This window comes from Pipistrellus hanaki (genome assembly GCF_964339955.1).
Source record: "Pipistrellus hanaki genome assembly, chromosome: 16".
Lineage (NCBI taxonomy): Eukaryota > Metazoa > Chordata > Mammalia > Chiroptera > Vespertilionidae > Pipistrellus > Pipistrellus hanaki.
Genome location: NC_140518.1, coordinates 45,859,670 through 45,878,337, shown reverse-complemented (window position 1 = coordinate 45,878,337; position 18,668 = coordinate 45,859,670). Strand labels below are relative to the sequence as shown.

The window sequence follows — 18,668 nt, the reverse complement described above, 5'->3', positions numbered from 1 at the left end:
GCCATGGCGCGCCTCTGGGGAGGGCCGTGTGGCCCCGCAGCTCCGGAGTGCCATGGGTCGGGCTGTGCGGGGCGGCTCCGGCTCCCCCTCAGCGGCGCCCCCTAGCGCCGGGAGACCAGGACGCTCACCGCCAGCCCCGCGGCCAGCGCGGCGGACGCGGCCCCCAGCGCGGCCCCGCGGCGCACGGCCAGCTGCCGCGCCGACAGCCCGCGGGCGGGAGCGGGGCGGGCCGGGGCCGCCGGCTGGAGGTCCGCCCGGAGGTCCGCCCGGAGGTCCGCTCCGAGGTCCGCCCCGAGCTCCGCCCGGAGGTCCGCGGGGCGCCCGGGGCCCGAGAACTTCGTCAGGGAGACGCCGGGGCAGGCGCCCGTGGCCACTGCGGAGGAAGGGGGCGCTCAGCCGTCCAGGCCGGGAAGGGGTATAGGGTCCCCGCTGCTGCGGCCCCCCCCGGCGCTGGCCGGCCGCCCCCGGAGCCGCCGCCCCCCCCCCCCCCCCCCCCCCCCCGCGCTGGCTGCGCTGCCCCCGGCGGCAGCGGGCGGGATGAGCGGGAAGCGCTGGGTGTGCGCACAGTCGGGGTCACGCGCTTCCCTGGGGTTTCAGTGCGGTGGCCCGGTGCCCGCGGGGCCTCGCTCACCGCACACCGGGTGACGGTGCCGCCCGGGGGGTGCGGTGCGGGAGGAGCAGGCAGACCCCCCTCAGGACAGGACAGCCCGGCCGGGAGCCTCCGGCCCGGGCGGCGGGGCACTATGGCCGCCCGGCCTCAGCTCCTGCCTTTGCGGAGGGGGACGGGAGAGGCTGAGCTCCGGGAGCTCCCAGCTGAGAGCCCGCTGCGGGCCTGCCTCCCTGGTGAGGGTGAGGGTGTGTGTGTGTGTGTGTATGTGTGAGGGTGTATGTGTGTGAGGGTGTGTGTGTATGTGTGAGCATGTGTGTATGTGTGTGTGTGTATGTGTGTATGAGTGTGTGTGAGTGTGTGTGTGTGTGTGAGGGTGTGTGTGTGTGTGTGTGTGAGGGGGTGTGTGTGTGTGTGTGTGTGTGTGTGAGGGTGTGTGTGTGTGTGTGTGTGTGTGAGAGAGGGTGTGTGTGAGAGGGTGTGAGGGTGTGTGTGTGTGTGTGAGGTTGTGTGTGTGTGTGTGTGTGTGAGGGTGTGTGTGTGTGAGGGTGTGTGTGTGTGAGGGTGTGTGTGTGTGTGTGTGTGAGGGTGTGTGTGTGAGGGTGTGTGTGTGTGAGAGGGTGTGAGGGTGTGTGTGTGTGTGCGTGCGTGTGTAAGGAGGTGTGTGTGAGAGAGGGTGTCTCGGGGCTCAGGCCTCAGGCCGCTGAGAGCACGGGCCGCGGGCCGCTCTGAGCAGACGCCCTCGGTGTTACCTGCAGACACGGCAGACACGGCCCCTTCCTCGGGCCCGGCTCCCGGGGGCCGGCTCTCGGGGTGCTGGGTGCCCTGCCGCCGCTGCAGCCCCGCGTACTTCTCAGCCTGAGGAGAGAGCCTGTCGTCAGCCCGCCAGCCGCCCCTCCCGCGGCTGGACCCCAAATCCGGAGCTCCCACACCCCCGCCTCCCCCAGCCCTCATCCTGGGACTGCGCTCCGCTTCCCCCTGCTCCCGCTGCCCCAGAGCGCAGCCCTCAGAGCAGCGGAGGGGGAGGCTGTGGGGGAGGGAGCGTGGGAGAGAGGAGGCCGTGGGGGGCGGGGGCCGTGGGGGGGAGACTGGGGGGGGGAGGCTGTGGGGGAGGAAGCGTGGGAGAGAGGAGGCCGTGGGGGGCGGGGGCCGTGGGGGGGAGACTGGGGGGGGGAGGCTGTGGGGGAGGGAGCGTGGGAGAGAGGAGGCCGTGGGGGGCGGGGGCCGTGGGGGGGAGACTGGGGGGGGAGGCTGTGGGGGGGTCTGTGCCCGGGCCTCCCCGGTGGGCAGTCGCTGGCCTGGCTGGGCAGGCGGGTGTCCCCGGCCGGGGCTGAGACTCACCTCGGCCGCCGCCCGTGCCCAGTCCAGCCGCGCAGTGTAGGCGGCCAGGGCCGCCGCCGCCAGCACGCCGCAGGTCAGCATGCCCAGCCAGAGGCCTGGGGGACAGTGGCCGTGGGCGCGTGTCCGGGCCCACCCAGCCCTCCCCCCTTCCCCGCCGCGTACCCATGGTTCGCAGTCTGACCACGAAGGCCAGGACGATGCCCAGCGGGAGGCCAACCACGTAGTAGGCGATGGCGTTCACCACGGCCCCGAAGGCCTGCCGGCCGGTGCCTCTCAGGACTCCGCCGTAGACACACTGGGGCGAGCAGAGGGCAGTTAGGGGGGCGGGCAGGCGCTCCCACCCCTTTGCTCTGTGTGGCGCTGGAGCCCAGGCGGTGCCCGGTGTGGCTACGTTTGGAGCACAGCTCAGGCCCCGTCGCCTCTGCATCCTCGCCACACAGAAAGGCGGTAAAGTCGGAGACACCGCCGCTGGCCTGGGAGACGCCGAACCTCACTCAGAGAGGGGAGGTGTTTTCTGAGCTGCTGTAGCCCACACAGACTTAGCTTTAAAACCACGCACTGTCATTCTATAGTCCTGGAGCCTGGGAGTCCCATGGTCTCACCACACGGACGCCAAGGCTGGTGCCTTCTGGGCCTTCCCCGGCTCCCGGAGCCGCCTGCGCCCTGGGCCCCGCAGCCCGCACAGCAGCGCGCCCCCCTAGCTCCTTCACACACCTCCTCCGGCTCGCCGCCTCCCGCCCCTGAGGCCCTGGGATCTGATAATCCGGGACTGTCCCCCATCCCAAGGCCCTTATGGCACTGGCACCATCCCCAGGTCCCGGGATTGGCAGGTGGTGCTCCTGCGGCCGCTGCTCTGCCCACCGCCTGCCGTCGGAGACGGGCAGCCTCTGCCCGGCCGGAAGCTCGCCTCCTGCTTTACTTCCCAGCCTCGTCCCCCGGGACCGGAGCGGACGAGCTGAAGAAGCGCAGGCACAGCTCCAGCCTCAGCACCCCGGCTGCTGGTGTTTGGTTGTTTGTATTTTGTTAGGATGAGGGCTACGTGTACTTTATGGCTCTGCACATGTGAGCAGAGAGGTCACTCCCTGGGGACAGGTGTTGCCTCTTGAACTTTGAAATCTGCACAAGAAACCAAGATGGCGGCTAGGTAAGCACCTAAACTGCCCCCTCGCACAACAATCTCAAAACAACAACTTGAAGACAGAACGGACATCATCCAAAACCACAGGAAAGCTGGCGGAGTGGGAAATCTACAACCAGAAAGGAGGAGAGGCTCACCGATCAGGGGAGCCGCAAAGCGCTGAGGGAGGGAGCCGCTCGCGCAGAGAGGAAGGATGGCCGAGTGCCTGGCTGGCGGGAGGGGAAAGGAAGCCCCCCACTGCACTGAACCCCAGTTCCAACTGTCCTGAACTCCAGCTCCAGCAGAAACCCCGCAGACCCAGGCTCCTATGGGTGGAGTCTGGACTGTAGAGAAAGGCACCAGGAGACTCAGAGACTGGGAACCAGGACGGCCAAAGGTCAGTGAGCTTCCGCGGGTGCAATTTTTCAGTTTGGCTTGCTGGAATCGCAGGAGGCAGGGAGCCGTTGTTTGGGGTAAAAATAGACCTCCTGCTAGTAAACACCTGGGGCGCTCACCGCCCAGGCAGCCTCTCCACACGCCGATGCTAGTCCTCAGCTACTCACACAGAGGGCCTCAAACAGCTGGAAGATGATGTAGACGGGCAGGACCTTGTCCACCAGGGCGATGACCTCCCTGCGGGGAAGCAGGAACGAGCCTGAGCCCTCGCTGGGAGCTGAAGCAGGACTGCCGCTAGAGACCTGGCCACTTTCCCTCCATTGTACCTCCTCCCACCTTGTCTCGCATGCAAACCCAGGTCCCTGGCCCTGCGTTGCCTGTCCATGGGACAGGCAGGTGGTGGGCCAGGCCTGGGGAACGAGCCCAGGTGCTGGCGTCTCTGTGGGGGCCCAGCCAGGGCGAGCCCGGCTCCCTGTGGACCAGGGCCAAGCCAGGCAGGTGCCCATCTCCGAGGACAGCGGCAGCCACTGGGCATTCCCCAGAAGCCGGTGAGGAAACCGATGGCCTACTCGTCACTGGTGAAGACGGAGCCCAGGTGGTTCTTCAGGAGGCTCAGCAGGGCGCCGATAACCAGCGAGGTGCCAACTGAGAGAGACAGGGGAGAGTAGTTGGCTAATCAGCCACGGAGTCCAGTGCGGCCGGCGCAGGCCAGCCCGCCCGCCACACCGGGGCCTGGCGTCCTGCATTGGAGCCAGCCGCGTGGACGGGAACAGGTTTGCCGCCCTGTGGGAAGGACAGCATAGAAACGCCTGTCCCGTGGCTCTCCAAGTGGGTCCGGGGCAGCAGCATCAGGATCACCCGGTCACGTGCTAGAAATTAGCCAGAAACTGAGAAACTGTGTGTGTGTGTGTGTGGGGGGGGGGGGGACGGACACACGCAGGGGCTGTGCCGTGGCTGCCTCTGTAGGGGTGTCGAACTCAATCAGAGAAGGGGCCAAAACCTAAAATCCAGCCTAAATCGCGGGCCGAATGGTTTACTGAACAGTCATAAACTGACAATGTCATAAACTGACAGCGGAGTGCAGTGATGACAGCGCGGTGCGGGCCACATTGCAAGGCCTGGCGGGCTGGATTTGGCCCGCGGGCCTTGTGTTTGACACATGTGCTAGGGGACCCAGTGCCGCCTGAAGCCTGAGCACCGCGCTCTCAGAGGAGCTGATCTGCACCTGTTGCCAGAATGCAGAGCCAGGCGAGGACACCAGCTGGTTCCTTCTGAGGGGGCCCTGAGGGCAAGCTCAGAGCTCCCCTGGCGGCCGGAGGGATGCGCCTGGGGAGCCACACTAAGGTGCGTGGTGGCAGGCTGCCCCCAGAGGCCCAAGAGCCCAGCAGAGGGCGGGAAGGAGCACAGCAGGCTGGAATGGGGGGTGGGGTACCATCCACGGATCAGCCAGGGCCGCTCTGGGCCCGACGCAGGTGTAGCCAGTGGAATAAGCCTGGCTGCTCCACGCCTAGCCCTGCCGCAGGCACCCAGGACCCCCCGGGCCCAGGCCCTTGATCCCCAGCGTGCCGAGTCCCCTCCCCGGGAGAGGGTGCCCACCTGTGCAGAGCACGCCTGAGGCGGCGGAGCGCTGGGCTTGCACGGTGTCGGCGGCTCCCAGGGACGTCCCCACTCGGACGCAGACAGAGATGCTGAGCCCCATGGGGATCTGGGATCAAGGAAAGAGGGTGCAGTCAGCGGAGCCAGTCTGGGCCCCTGGGATGGATGGCTGCTGAGCCAGAAAGAGGCCGGACTGGCTGTGAAGCAGCCCCCAGCCCCCTGCCCCCAGCTCCCCGGCCCCCAGCCAAGGCCAAAGAGGAGCAGAAAGGAAGGTGGATCCCAGGCAGGCGGTGTAGGAAGAGCCTGCTGCACCCTCTGCTTTGTGGTGAGGGGGTGGGGACACCCCGAGTGAGCCAGCAGTCGCCACCCCATCCCCCCATCAGACGTCAGAGGCAGACGGGCCTGCAGCCAGACTCACATGCTCCCCAGGCTCATGAGAAAGTGAATGTTTAAAAGGCCCTGAGTTGCCAGGAAAGCTCCCTGGAGGGAAATGTTTCAGTAAAAGCGTCTGTGAAGATAAGGGTCACCTCACAATGAGTTTGTAAGTTGGGTTCATGACCCTCTGCTGAGCCTGGGGCCGAGCCTGCATCCCGGAGGCTGGGGTTCGCACGTGAGGACACGGACCCCGTGTCTCCAGAGAAAGGTGGGAGAAGAGGAACCCCGGGGATCCTGTCCCCCAGTTCTCTCTGAGGGGTGCAGGAATACGGGCCCAAGGCCAATAGAAGGTCCCATTTTTTTCAAGAAAATGCAGAGATCCAGGTTCTGTGGTAAAACCTCCTGATTTTAAAATGGTGTTCATTAGAAAAGGATTCTTCTAACACCACTGAGTTCAGTACTGGCCCCGGGGTGACTGCGGTTGTCTGAGTGAGTCTGGCAGGGCCTGGACCTGAGGGGCATGGGGAGCCCTGAGGTGGGGGGCAGCTGGGGACAGAGTGACAGTGCACTCCCTCCTGTGACGCCAGGGGCAACAGGGGTGCTGGTCGGCGGGGGCACTCACCATGTAGGTGACTGTGGCCACCTCGTAGATGACGGCCTGGGCAGAGAGGTCCACCATGCTCAGCAGGCCTGCGGGGAAGGGAGGGGGTGAGCAGGCCTGCGGGGTGATGAGGGGTGAGCAGGCCTGTGGGGGGTGGGGAGGGGTGAGCAGGCCTGTGCGGGGTGGGGAGGGGTGAGCAGGCCTGTGGGGGGAAGAGGGGTGAGCAGGCCTGTGGGGGGTGGGGAGGGGTGAGCAGGCCTGTGGGGGGTGGGGAGGGGTGAGCAGGCCTGTGGGGGGTGGGGAGGGGTGAGCAGGCCTGTGGGGGGAAGAGGGGTGAGCAGGCCTGGGCCAGCCCCGAGGCCCTCAGCGGACGGGCACCTCTGCTCTGGGGTAAAGGGTTTTGAAGGGCAAATTCACAACCAAACTCGTCCTGCTGGGCCTCCAGCCTCCCGGGAGCCTGCCCAGCCTCGGCGTCTTCTGCAGGCCGTTCCCGGGAGGCTTGGCTGTCCAGCTGGACCGAAGCACGTGGCTGGTGTGGAAAGAGCACTGGGCCAGGCCGGGAAACCGGGGGCCGCGGTGCGGGATCAGCTCTGGACAGCCGTCTGTCCTGGGCCTGGCCTTCCCGTCTGTCCGGGGGGCAGGGCGGACTGGCAGTCTCCGGGGCCAGGGCAGCAGTCTGGTTCTCAGGCAGCGTGGACTCCGTGCTGGAGCCCACACCGGCCAGGCCCATGCACACTCGGCACCGTCCGCTCCACCTCCCACCGCTCGGGGACTTCCCCTGCTCTGGGTACCCACTTGGTGCCAGGGCAGTGCTGGCATTCACCACAGAAGGCCCAGGCCTGCCCCCAGGAGCTCAGACTGAGGGGAGACAGTGCCCCCGGCCTGGCCTGGCGACTGGCCAACTACAGGAAGGGGCTCCTGAGCTGGGTGAGCTGCCCACGGGGCCCCCCGCCCCCACCCCCACCCCCACCCCGCCCTTCCACATACCCATGAGGAAGCTGCCGATCTCGTAGGCCCACCACTCGATGCAGATCATGAGCATGCTGGGCAGGGCCAGGGAGAAAAAGGGGCCCCAGTCTTGCAGGCACTGCACGGACCAGCCTAGGAGCAGAGGCCTGAGCTGAGCAGCAGCCGCTGTGCCCCCTGCCAGGCCCAAGAGGCATTGTACCCAGGGCATGCCGCTGGCCCAGTGCTGGGGGGGCTTGGAAAAGGGCATGGGGACAGGGCATCCTCTGCCTGGCCGGGGCCACGGAGCAGCTGGGGGTCGGGCAGCGGGGAGCCCCGGATGCTGATGGGGGCCGCTCCATCCGGGACACCACAGGATCTAGGGCAAGCGCCTGCCCTTTTGGGCTCTGTCTGCTCATTGGAGAGCCGCGTCCTGTCTTTGCTCTGCTTCCCGGGAGGGTCACGGAGGCGGCACACTGAGGCCGGAGGACGAGCCCATGGCAGGCAGACATGGGGGCAGGGGCGCCTGGCCTGGAGGAGGCCGGCCTGCGTGGTGCCTGAAATGCCTGGAGGCAGAGCCACAGGCCGTCAGCCCTCAGGAGGCAGAAAGGCTCGAGTCTGAGCCTGGGAGTGGACAGGCCTGGGTTCGAGTCCAGCCCCCACATGGACCATCTTTGGCATTTGGGGAGTCGCTTAGCCGCTCAGTTTCCCCGAGGGAAGGGAGTGGGGATAGTGGGTGTGCGTTAGCTGGGCCAGGAGAGCCGGCCGCTGGTGACACCAGGGTTTGCCTGTTGTTACTGTCACTCCTGAGGTCCAGGGGCCAGCGGAGGGCTCCCGAGCCTGACTCCTGCGGGCTCCGCCCCGGGGCGCATGGGGTGAGGGGACCCCAGGACTTCGAGGGGGGAGTCCTGAGGGGGAGAGCAAGGCCCCGAGGGAACCAGAAGCAGGTCGGGGTGGGGGACCTCCTCACTGGGGCTCCCGCCGGCCTCTGCCTGCCCAGCGGGCGCCGGGCCGCGGGGCCGCCCACCTGCCCACGTGTCCCGGTGCAGCCTCCTCAGCGCGATGTGGAGCAGCAGGAAGACGGTCTGCGCGAACTGGGAGAGGGTGTTGGCGAAGGCAGAGCCCCTGCAGGGAGGCGGGGGCTGGGCTGAGGCCGCAGGCCGCGGCAGGCAGGGCTCCCTCAGGCCCCGGGACCCTCTCGCCCTGTCTCTTTGGAGGGGCGTCCCCACCAAATTCCACATGACCTCCCCCTTCTGGGCAGTGGGAGTGGCCTCCACAGCCTTTGTTGTGGGGGAAGCAAGGATGACACTGGCCTGCCCCAGGGGAGGGTGGGCACTGGGTGCGCATGTCCCCGACAGGCCCCCGAAGCCCCTCGGCCTCACCTGACCCCCAGGCTCAGCACCGACACCAGCACGTAGTTGGCCAGGGCGTTGATGCCGTTGCCCACGAGGCCGCTGAGGACTTGGGGCCAGACGATCCCCTGCAATAAGCGAAAACTGGCCTGGCCTTGCCATGGGCTGGGCAGGACCAGGGTGTGGGCACATTCGGGGGGTGCAGAGAGGCTGGAGGCACGGGCTCCCCTCGGGCCCTGTGCCCGAGGTCAGGGAGCCCAGGCTCAGACTCGGACACGGAGAGGGGGAAAGCCCTGCCCTGGGCCCGGGCAGTGCGCTAGCCACCCTCCAGGGACTGGTACCTGATTTTGCAAGTATTTTGCCAGCAGGTTGTAAAGAAAAATCACCTGCACAAAATAAAACACACCACAGGTAAACAACTACCAAAGCATGACCAGACGGACATGAACAGGGACTTCTCAGGGATCTGAGTTTGCGGCAATTACTCCACCGAAGTTCCGAGGGACCACAGGCAGGCTTCACCTGGCACGCGCTGCGGCCCGCCCGGGGAGAGGCGGGGGATGTGGTTCTGAGAGCGCAGGCGGCAGGCTGCTGCCAAGGCCGAGGGCTGCGGGTGCTGGCAGCCACCCCAGGCCTCCCAGCCGCTCAGGAAGGCTGCCCGCGCCTGGTTCGGACACACCAGATCCTGATCCACAGGTGTGAGCGCCTGGCGCAGGCTCTGGGCGCTGGAGACAGCCATGGGAGGGGGCGGGGGCAGCTGAGCAAGGCGGCCGCACAGCAGCCTCTCTGAGCCCGTTCAAGGCCCCCTGAGGAGGGTCTGGGGGTGTAGGTGTACGCAGATCCCCTGGAGGGAGCTTTCTTTCCCTGTGGAGCACACGGGTCTGTGGGGTGCTTGTGTGCGCGTGTGCGCTCGCGCGTATGTATGTGTGTGCCTGTGCATGTGCATGTGTGCGTGTGTGTGTGTGTGTGTGTGTGCTTGTGTGTGTGTGTTAGGGCACTCTGTGCTCTCTCTGTCCTCTGTCCCCTGGCCCCGGCCTGTGCCATGTGCCCATCCCTCCCTTAGCCTCTCCTGTTGAAGGCGGCGCAGTGTCAGGAGCACGGAGCCGGAGCGCACTGTCTGCAGTCAAAGACTGGCTCTGCCGCACACCTAGAGCCGTGTGGTTCTAGGCCTCACCCATCTCCGCCTGCCTCCCCATCTGCCCGGAATGTTATGTGCACCTATTACACACACACGTAAGCAAAGTGATTACACAACCGCACTGGCATCTGTAAGCATTCCAATGCCAGGTGAGCATTATGTAAGTCTTATTGTTGCTCATTAAAGTTTGCAGCTGCAGCTCGTGGGAGGGACTTGTTTGCTTTACACAGGAGTTCCCCCGGGGAGCTTTGTAGGGTGCTTCCCCCTGCGCGGGCACATGGCCCTGCTGGACAAATACCCACCCTCCCGGACTGAAGAGCAAAGCCTGGTTCTGGGGAAGACGTGGAGGAGAAACAGCCCTTCCACGTGTTCCCACGACACAAAGCCATCCGGAGCTGGCGGGCCGGCCAGGTCGTGCCCTGGCCTTTCAGCGTGGGTGGCCGGTCTGCCCTGCCAGGCCTCGGCGGCCCTTCCTTCCCAGCTTTCTCCTCAAGAACATCGCCCCCTGGTGCCAACCACGCATGTGTGAGTAGAAATAACCCTGGAAAGAGAACCTAGTTCTCTCTGGATGGTAGGGTTACAGGTGATTTGAAATTTTCCTTCCCCCCAGGCTTCTACAATAAATGTTTTTTGATCAGAAAAGGCACGTTCTGTTATTTTTACAAGTTCAATCTGCACGGACCAGAAAGGGAACTTCTCTGTGACGCAGGGGGAGTCGCTGCCGGGGGGGGGGGGGGGGGGGGGGGCTTCCAGCAGGTGGGGAGGAGAGGGGGAAAGCCCGCATTAGGGAGGGGAAGCCATGGGCCCGGCCTTACCGGGAGCGCGGGCATGAAGATCAGCACGTACTCGTGGGTCAGCCTGCAAGAGAACCAAGCGCCAGCCTGGCAGCGGGCCTCCCAGCGGGGCACCCTGGGGACCCCGGTTTCCAGAGCGGCTCTCCTGGGCCCTGCAGGAGCCGCCAAGACCAGTGCGGGTGCCGCCACATGCCCCAGGAGGCCCGAGGACCGGCCACAGGGCCTCCGGACAGGCATGGCCTTCAGAGTGCTCGGCTTTAGGGGGTAAAACACCCTCCTGCCAAGAGCTAGCCAATGAGCGCACATCATGTACAGTGAACAAGGCGGCCCTATGGGGGCGTTTCCAAAATTAATAATAACCGTGCAATCTATCAGAAATCAGTTCAGTCCTGTTTCTCCTTTTTGGGACAGTGGGTAGTGCACACTGCATTTCTTTCTTTCCATCTTTCTTTCTTTCTTTCTTTCTTTCTTTCTTTCTTTTTTTAATCCTCACCGAGGACATTTCTCCACTGATTTTTAGAGAGGGGAAAATCTGTGAGAGAGGAGCACATTGATTGGCTGCCTCCACACGGGCCCTGAGCAGAATAGAACCCAGGTCCACAGGCCAGCGCTCTATCCACTGAGCCAAACCGGCTAGGGCCACACCTGTTTCCTCAAAAAGCATCTGTCATGTTCCAACTGGTGCTGGGACACAAATGCAAATAACACGCAGATCCCTCATTGGCCTCTTTCCTCCTGAATTAAAACTGGCCGCTTGTCTGTCCCCTGCTGGCCGCAGGCAGAGCAGCATACTGTGCGGAAGAATCCCCAAACCTAGCCTGGACCCTCCCCCAAGGCGCCCTGTGGCTGTTTCTGATCCCCAAAGCCCGGCACCTGGGAGGAGGGGGGCGGGGGCTCCTTTGGGGTCCCCTGCCCGGGGGCCTCACTGGACACGGGGCCCTTCCCGGGGCGGGGGGGGGGGCCCTCACCTGGACACGGCGGGGTCCTGCCGGAGCAGCAGCAGGATGTGCTGGGTGTTGAGGAAGAGCGCCCAGCAGGGGAAGCAGCAGAGCAGCAGGATGAGCGCGCCCCGCTGCAGGATGACCCCCACGTGCTTCTTGTTGGGGCTGCCGAAGCTCTGAAACACAGCCGCCCTCAGCGCGCGGCCCGGACCCCCGGGAACCCCGCAGCCCTCCTGCTCGGCCAGCACAGGCAGCAGCGCCGTCCAGGGGCTCCCAGCGTCTTCAGAGCTGATCGCCCAGCACCGCCCGGTCCCCCGCTCCCCGTCCCGGCGCCCCAGTCCTTCCCCAGCCCGGAGAAAGGCCGAGGCTGGAGGCTGGACAGCATTCACCAAGTCACCTCCAATGGCAGCCAGGGCCCAACCCAGGTCCCCAGGCCCACCGGAAGCCCAGAACTCGGGCCCCCCCGTAAAGGGGTCATATCTGTGCGCCCTCAAAATGTGACACGCCGGCAGGGAACCTCTCCACCCCTTCCTCCTTTGGGGGCCCCACCCGCTTTGGGCAGATGGAGGGACCGCGCTGCCCGCCGGGCTGCAGGAGGCCTGCCTACCTGGGACATCAAGGTGTCACACGCAGAGGACACGCCGAGGCCCACGGACACGCCGCACACATTGACGAACTGATGCCGAGAGGAGGAAGCAGGGTCAGGCGCTGCCCACGGAGGGGCTGCATCCGGGGCAAGGCCACCAGCAGCAGCTGAGACCCCCTCTGGGCGGCCGCCCGCAGACTGTGTGCCATCTGTGAGGGGCCGGTCCCAGCCCTGTGCTGGGTCTTCTCCGGGAAGCCCTGGGGGTGGGGGGCGCCCCTCCAGCCCTGCTGCACTTACGGCCACAGAGAGGGTCACGGACGCCAGCTCCACTTTGCCCAGGTGCCCGCAGAACACCGAGCTCACCACATAGATCATGAAGGACAGCATCTGGAACAGGAGCTGGACAGGCGGCCTGGGTCAGGGCGCCGGCACAGCCCGCACTCACCGGGGACCAGGGGAGCTGTGCCTGAGCTGGCCCAGCGGCCAGGCCGGGAGAGGAGACAGCGTGCTCCCATGGCTGTGTGGACCCGGCTGCGGTCTTATTGCCTAAACGGGCAGGAATGAGACCCCGGGCAGGAGCCCGGGACTAACACAAGCCTTCACCGCTGCTACCCATGTCATGGAACCACTGGCCAGGCCACATATAAACAAAAGGAGGAGGAATGAAGCCCAGCAAAATCTTAGCAATGGCCCTGGCCAGTGTGCTCAGTGGTGAGAGAGTCTGCTTGCTCACCAAAGGGTTGGGGGTCCGATTCCAGTCAAGGGCATGTACCTGGTTTGTAAGTTCGAACCCCAGCCTAGTCATGGTGTGTGTGGGAGGTAAGCAATTAATGTGTCTCTGTCACATCCATCTTTCTCTCCCCTTACCCCCTCCTTCCCACTCTCTCTGAAAATCCATGGAAAAAATACCCTTGGGTGAGGATTAAAAAAAAAAAAAAAAAAATGTCCAGGTGGTGGGACTGGAGATGAATTTCTTTCTTCTTTATAACTTTTTGTTTTGTCTGAAACTTTTACAAGGAACACATACCAATTAGCTTTTGTAATCAGAAAAAAAAAAAATGTATCTGAAGGCATTTTCCCTTGTCAGTAAAAAGGGCAGTGCCTGGCTGGTGTGGCTCTGTGGCTGAGTGTTGAACCAAGAGGTCCCAGTTCAATTCCTGGTCAGGGCACAGCCTGGGCGGTGGGCTCCATCCCTGGTAGCGGGCGTGCAGGAGGCAGCCAATCAGTGATTCTCCTATTTCTCTCTCTCTCTCTCTCTCTCTCTCTCTCTACCTCTCCCTTTCTCTCTGAAATCAATAAAGTACACAAACACATACATGCATGCACACATACATGCACACATACATACATAAAAAGGGCAGCGGGCTCCCTCTTCCCCCCGCACACGAGGGGAGGCCTGTGGCTCCTGCCTCAGAGGCTCTCACTGTCCCTAGGAGACCGCCCCGCCCCACCAGCCTGTGGTTTCTGAAGGACAGGCCCCTCCTCTACCCCCGGCACCATCGGGGACAGCCGTCTGCTGTCCGCCACTCTGGGCCGCAGCCCGGGCACAGTCTGAGCGTGGCCAGCCTGGGGGGCTTCTGGGGAAGGGCTGCAGCTGCCCCTGGCACCCCCAGATCATGCCGGAGCAGCCGGCCCAGCCCCCCGGCCCGCACTGCCACCTCCTTACCAGGGGTCCGGACAGGACCAAGAGCCGCCACGCCTCCGCCCTGAAGCCGACAGGGAGCAGCTGGCAGGGGGCAGGGCAGCAGCCCCCGCGCTGCCGGGAACCTGCGTCCCGGAGGCTGTCCATCCCGGCCCTGGCTGCCGGCCGGGCTCCTCGCACGCCTGAGCACGCGCCTGAGCACCTCCGTCCGGCCTGGACCCGCGGCCAGGTCACCTGGCAGCTGGCTAATGAGTAAGGAGAGGGAGGAGGGCTGCCTTGAAGACCAGCTGGGGACAAGCCTCGCCTCCTCAGCTGCCCTCGGGCCCTGGCCCTGGCCCCACAAGGGACAGCCCAGCGCCCTGGCCACCTGGAGTCACCAGGGCTGGCGCTGTGGGTGCCTGTGTCTGCTCTCCCCCAGGTCAGCGGCGAGACCTCGGAGGGGGAGCTGGGGCAGGGCAGGGCGTGCTGGGCCTGGGGAGGGGGACTTGGGGGCCTTACAGGCTGGGGTGACTGTGCCCAGACGGCTCCCCTTTCATAGAAGAAGAAATGGAGACAGAGAGCCGGCTGCAGAGCCCAGGCCCCATCCAGGGGGGCTGCTCAAGAACCCTGCCCTGAGGAGGGGGGTCAGGCGGGAGCCTGGAGTGGGGGCTGGGGCTGGGACCCTGGGCAGAGACCCCTCGCCCTCCCTCTGCCCCCTCCCCTTGGGGCAGCAGCACTGGGAGCCCGGTGCCCAGCCTGGGCAGCCAGCCCCCTGCTCTCGCATCTGTTCTGCTCAGTGAAGCTGTCCCTGGGCCGCCTGCAAGGTTCCTTCCGCCCCTGGTCTCCATCTCTTCCCGTCCACCAGGGTGGGTGCACCCCCAGGACAAGCAGCAGCCCAAACCGGGGAGCGCCTAACCCCCCTCCCTGGGCTCAGGCCTGGATGGCTCTGCAGTGTGGGCTGCCCCAGGAGAGGAGGAGTGAGTGAGTGAGGGGCCCGGGACGTGCAGGCAGGACAGCTGACCTGGGGCGGAGGGGCGGGGGGCGAGGCTCCCGTCCCAGAGCGCCCAGCCGGGAGCTGCATGGAGGAGGAACCGGACAGGAGATGCTCGCCACGCCCTCCTGTGGCTCTGCGGGCGTGCCGCCCACACCACCGGGCCTCCTCCGCAAAACGTTCCCAGTTTGGGCACCGGGCACCTGGCGATGTGTTCTTCCTCCTCTGCCGAGCTCCTAGTGGAATATTACAGCCTGGGCACTAAGCGGTGCCCTTACCACCAACCGAGGGGGACGAGAGGACGGCACTGCCCCTGGCATGGCTGGCACACGGCACAGAAGGCGGGCAGAGAACAGTGAGGCACTGGGCCCCGCGCCCCTCCAGGGCCGGGCAGGCGCGCAGCTGTTTGGCTTCCTCTGCTGAAGGTGACTGAGCCTCGGGGTCCCTGTCAGCGGGAGGGCGGAGGCCGGCAGTGGTGCCTCCTGTCGCCGGCGCTCCAGGGACTGCGGCGTGGGGACGTGCGTCTCCCCAGGCCCCGCTGTGCAGCCCGGCCTCCGAGGCCTGGCGGGGGAGCAGCCACTGCAGGGCCTGTGGAAGCCGCAGCCTAAAAGCAGCCTCTCTGCCCGGACTGCGGGGCAGCCTCCACAGCTCCCTCCGGGGCCATCACAGGCGCTCTCCATCCTCCGTCTCCGCGCCGAGGCCCTGAGCTAGAACAGAGGGTCTCCCGCCGCCTGGCAGGGGCCGGGACTCACCATGAGGAGGGCCCCAAAGCTACCAAGTCCTGTTGAGGGACCGGGAGGACAAGGGGAGCAGGGTCATTGCGAGCCCCTGCACCCCTTCCAACCCCAAAGAGGAGCCTGCTGGGCAGCGGGTGCCCTTGCCTGCACCCCACATGCCACGGCCAGCCGCAGCCTGGGACGGCCGGCCGGGCAGCTGACGCCGGTGCTGCCTGGCACGGGGAGCCAGGCCTGTTTACTCGGTTACTTGTTAACTGTCAGCTCCTGTACTTGGTTACACTTCACCATCCGGAGCAGTGAGGTGTCCCTCGGCCTCCCCGAGGGGGCTCGCCCTCCCGCCTTCCGGAGCCTGCTGATTTCTGAGTTTTAACGCCAGAAAACGCCGTGAGGTTAGAAAACAGTGACTCGAGCCTTCGAACCCAAAGGGCACCCCCTGGTGCAGCCCGTCCTCCGGGGCGGCCTGTGCCCGGAGGCACCTCATTAACCCGCCGGTTACCACGCGCCACGGCCAGGGCCGGACGTGGCAGCGCCCAGCGGTCCTCCTGGTGACCCTGCGGCTCCACGCGGAGGCCTCGTCACCTTCTCTGTGCCGTTCCCAGAGCCGTCTCCCCAGCTGCCGTCCTCTGGCTGGAATTCTTATTGGCTGGCCACTGCCACCACCTTGCTACAAATACTCTCTGCTCTGTAGAAGACAATCCTTACTCCTTTTTTTAAAAAAACAAACAAACATTTCTTTATTGATTAGAGAGAAGCATCATGTGGTTCCACTTATTTGCGCACTCACTGCTGCTTCTTGTCTGTGACTTCCCGGGGCCAAACCCACAACCTTGGTGCATCCGACCCGCTCTCACCAACGAAGCTCCCGGCCAGGCTCTGCCCCAGGGAAAGCCAGGCCAGCTCTGCTCCCGCCCTCAGGCTGCCCCCATGCCCGGCTCTGCGCAGCCTCCTCCCCGCCCTCCTTCATCGGGCCTCCTCCCGGCCTCCGGCTCTGGCCTCCCTGCTCCCAGCCGGGCGCTGCATCGTGTCCGCGGGAAGAAGGCCGCCAGCACTGTGGGCAGCTGCCCCGGTAGCCGAGCAGCCCTGCAGGCTGCAGGTCACACTCAGCTCACACTCGCTTTATACACAGAGGTCGCCTGGGTTCACCTGGCCTTTCTGTTCTGTGTCCTTGACACTGCATCTTGGGGGCCTTGCTGGCACTGAAGGGACTGCCTGCCGGGAGCTGGCCACTCCTGGGGATACAATCAGCTCTGCACCTGTCACGCCAAACCAACCCCGCATGCGCAGCCCGGCACCCTATGCGTTCCCACCTTCTGCCCTAACCACCCGAGCCCGCTGCTGGACACCCGGGCCGGCGGGAGTCATTCCAATGTGACCATCGTAAACCCTTCCTTCCCAGGAAGGGACACTGAACGCTCTTGCCTACGCTCCCCTCCCGACTGACCCTGGGGCTCCCCACTGTGGTCCCAGTGACATGGAGTGCCCTCCCCTTGGGAACTTAGTGTAAGAAATGATCTTTTCAATGGCAGTTGTGTCCTGATCTCTTGCCCTGGTCATACCTGAATAATAACAAATCCTATCTAATAAGAGTAATATGCAAATTGACCATCACTCCAACACACAAGATGGCTGCCCCCATGTGGACACAAGATGACCACCACAAGATGGTCAGCAAGGGAGGGCAGTTGGGAGAGACTAGGCCTGCAAGGGAGAGCAGTTGTGGGTGATCAACTCTGTAGGGGAGGGCAGTTAGGGGTGACTAGGCTTGCAGAGGAGGGCATTTAGGGGCAATCAGGCTGGCAGGGGAGTGGTTGGTGGGTGATCAGGCTGGCAGGCAGAAGCAGTTAGGGGCAATCAGGAAGGCAGGCAGGTAGGCAAGCAGTTGGGAGCCAGCAGTCCTGGATTGTGAGAGGGATGTCCAACTGCCGATTTAGGCCCGATCCCACCATGATCTGGTCTAAACGGACAGTTGGACATCCCTCAAGGGGTCCCAGATTGGAGAGGGTGCAGGCTGAGCTGAGGGACAACCCACCAGCCCCCGTGCACAAATTTTGTGCACCGGGCCTCTAGTCTATCAACAAGTGAATCTAAAAATCAAGTGAATAAAAAATCTGATGGACAGAATAAACTGGCAAATATAATAGAATCGGGCATAGAAAGGGAGTGGAGTGGTCATCCTTGGGGGAAAGGGGTGGGGGTAGGGGTTGGGAAGAGACTGGACCAAAATCGTACATCTATGGATAAGGACAGTGCGGGGGGAGAGAGAGGTTAAAGGCAGAGGGCGGGGTGGGAACCTGGTGGAGGGGAGCTATAGGGGGGGAAAGAGGAACAACTGTAATAATCTGAACAATAAAGATTTATTTAAAAGTAAATCACGCAGCACCTGACCATTCAGTCAGGGCACTGACCACTCTTCCCTTAGATTATCAAATAAAAACATGACAGCGGCCAGCACAGCATAGCCGTCTGGTGTGATGAATCTAAATTGTACCTATTTTTATTTTATTTTACTTTTTGTCCAGGTTGGCAAAAAATATAATCTATTTTTTGTGTGCCACGGAATCTTAGTAATTAGCTTATGTGTGCCATGAAATGGAAAAGGTTGAAAATCGCTGACAGAGACTAGAGGAGCCCGATTGATGAATAGGCCAGATTTTCCCTTTACGTCAATGAACACTGAAAAAGTCCTTGGGTTCTTAAGTCAATCAGCTACATAGTGAATCTTGTTGCATAACAAATCTTATTGAAGAAGGAGAAAGAGAAGGAGGGATAGGAAAAGACTAAAACAAACAGCTTGGGCTTGGCTTGTGGCGTGTTGATTCCTGCAGATTTCCCAGAGAGTGTGTTTTGTTGAGTGTGGAAGTGTATGTGTTAATGTAATAGCATATGCAGGTAGAGATGTCTCTACATTATGTGCTAATTAGACCAACAGCATTAGCATTTTTTTAATTGGTCTTATACCAACCTTTTCAGGTAGATAGATATGCTAACCTTCATTTTTTAAAATTTTATCTTTATTGTTGAACATATAAATAAAGATAAATTTTTATACCTGCCTGCCTTCCTGATTACCACCTCCATCCCACACCCACCCCACGTCTTCCCTGCACTATTGTCTACCAATGGACTATGCATATATGCAGGTAAGTTTTTGGGTAATCTCTTCCCTCCCTCCTTCCCTCTGAAATTCATCAGTCTGTTCCATGCTTCCATGTCTCTGGATCTTTTTTGTTCCTAGTTTATTATTATTTATTTGAGTGAGATCATGTGATACTTGTCTTTCTCCATGCTGCCTCAAAGGGTAAGAGATCCTTCTTTTTTACTACTGCATGGTATTCCATGGTGTAAATGTCCCACAGCTTTTTATCCACTCATCTGCTGATGGGCATGTGGGCTGTTTACAGACCTTAGCTATTGTAAATTGTGCTGCTATGAACCTAGGGGTATACACATTCTTTCTGATGGATGTTTTGGGTTTATTAGGATATATTCCTAGAAGTGGTGTCACTGGATCGAATGGCAGTACCATATTT

At 62.9% G+C, this 18,668-nt stretch overlaps 1 protein-coding gene across 2 annotated transcripts; it reads right to left on the bottom strand.

The window, feature by feature from the left end:
* Positions 1-65: 65 nt before the first annotated feature.
* On the bottom strand, positions 66-15,807 carry SLC47A2 (solute carrier family 47 member 2). Of its 2 annotated transcripts, none has more exons than XM_084861433.1 (17): positions 15,635-15,807; positions 12,087-12,188; positions 11,811-11,879; positions 11,231-11,379; positions 10,284-10,326; positions 8,672-8,716; positions 8,361-8,458; positions 8,006-8,103; positions 7,021-7,134; positions 6,055-6,122; positions 5,058-5,166; positions 4,031-4,106; positions 3,629-3,698; positions 2,111-2,243; positions 1,949-2,043; positions 1,373-1,465; positions 66-377 (listed from the first exon to the last, which is right to left on the bottom strand). In XM_084861433.1, the coding sequence occupies exons 2-17, from the start codon at positions 12,174-12,176 to the stop codon at positions 102-104; spliced, it is 1,626 nt and encodes a 541-aa protein (XP_084717559.1). In that variant the 5' UTR covers positions 12,177-12,188; positions 15,635-15,807; the 3' UTR covers positions 66-101. The 2 variants fall into 2 exon arrangements, with proteins under 2 accessions (XP_084717559.1, XP_084717558.1); XM_084861432.1 differs by lacking the exon at positions 15,635-15,807 and adding an exon at positions 13,456-13,761.
* Positions 15,808-18,668: the final 2,861 nt, after the last annotated feature.

Coding starts and splice junctions, on each gene's coding strand:
- SLC47A2 (XM_084861432.1), bottom strand. CDS start 13,578: ATGGACAGCCTCCGGGACGCAGGTTCCCGGCAGCGCGGGGGCTGCTGC. Junction 8,459..8,671: donor CAAAATACTTGCAAAATCAG/GTACCAGTCCCT, acceptor CGCTTATTGCAG/GGGATCGTCTGGCCCCAAGT. Junction 2,244..3,628: donor AGCTGTTTGAGGCCCTCTGT/GTGAGTAGCTGA, acceptor TGCTCGCCCCAG/TGTGTCTACGGCGGAGTCCT.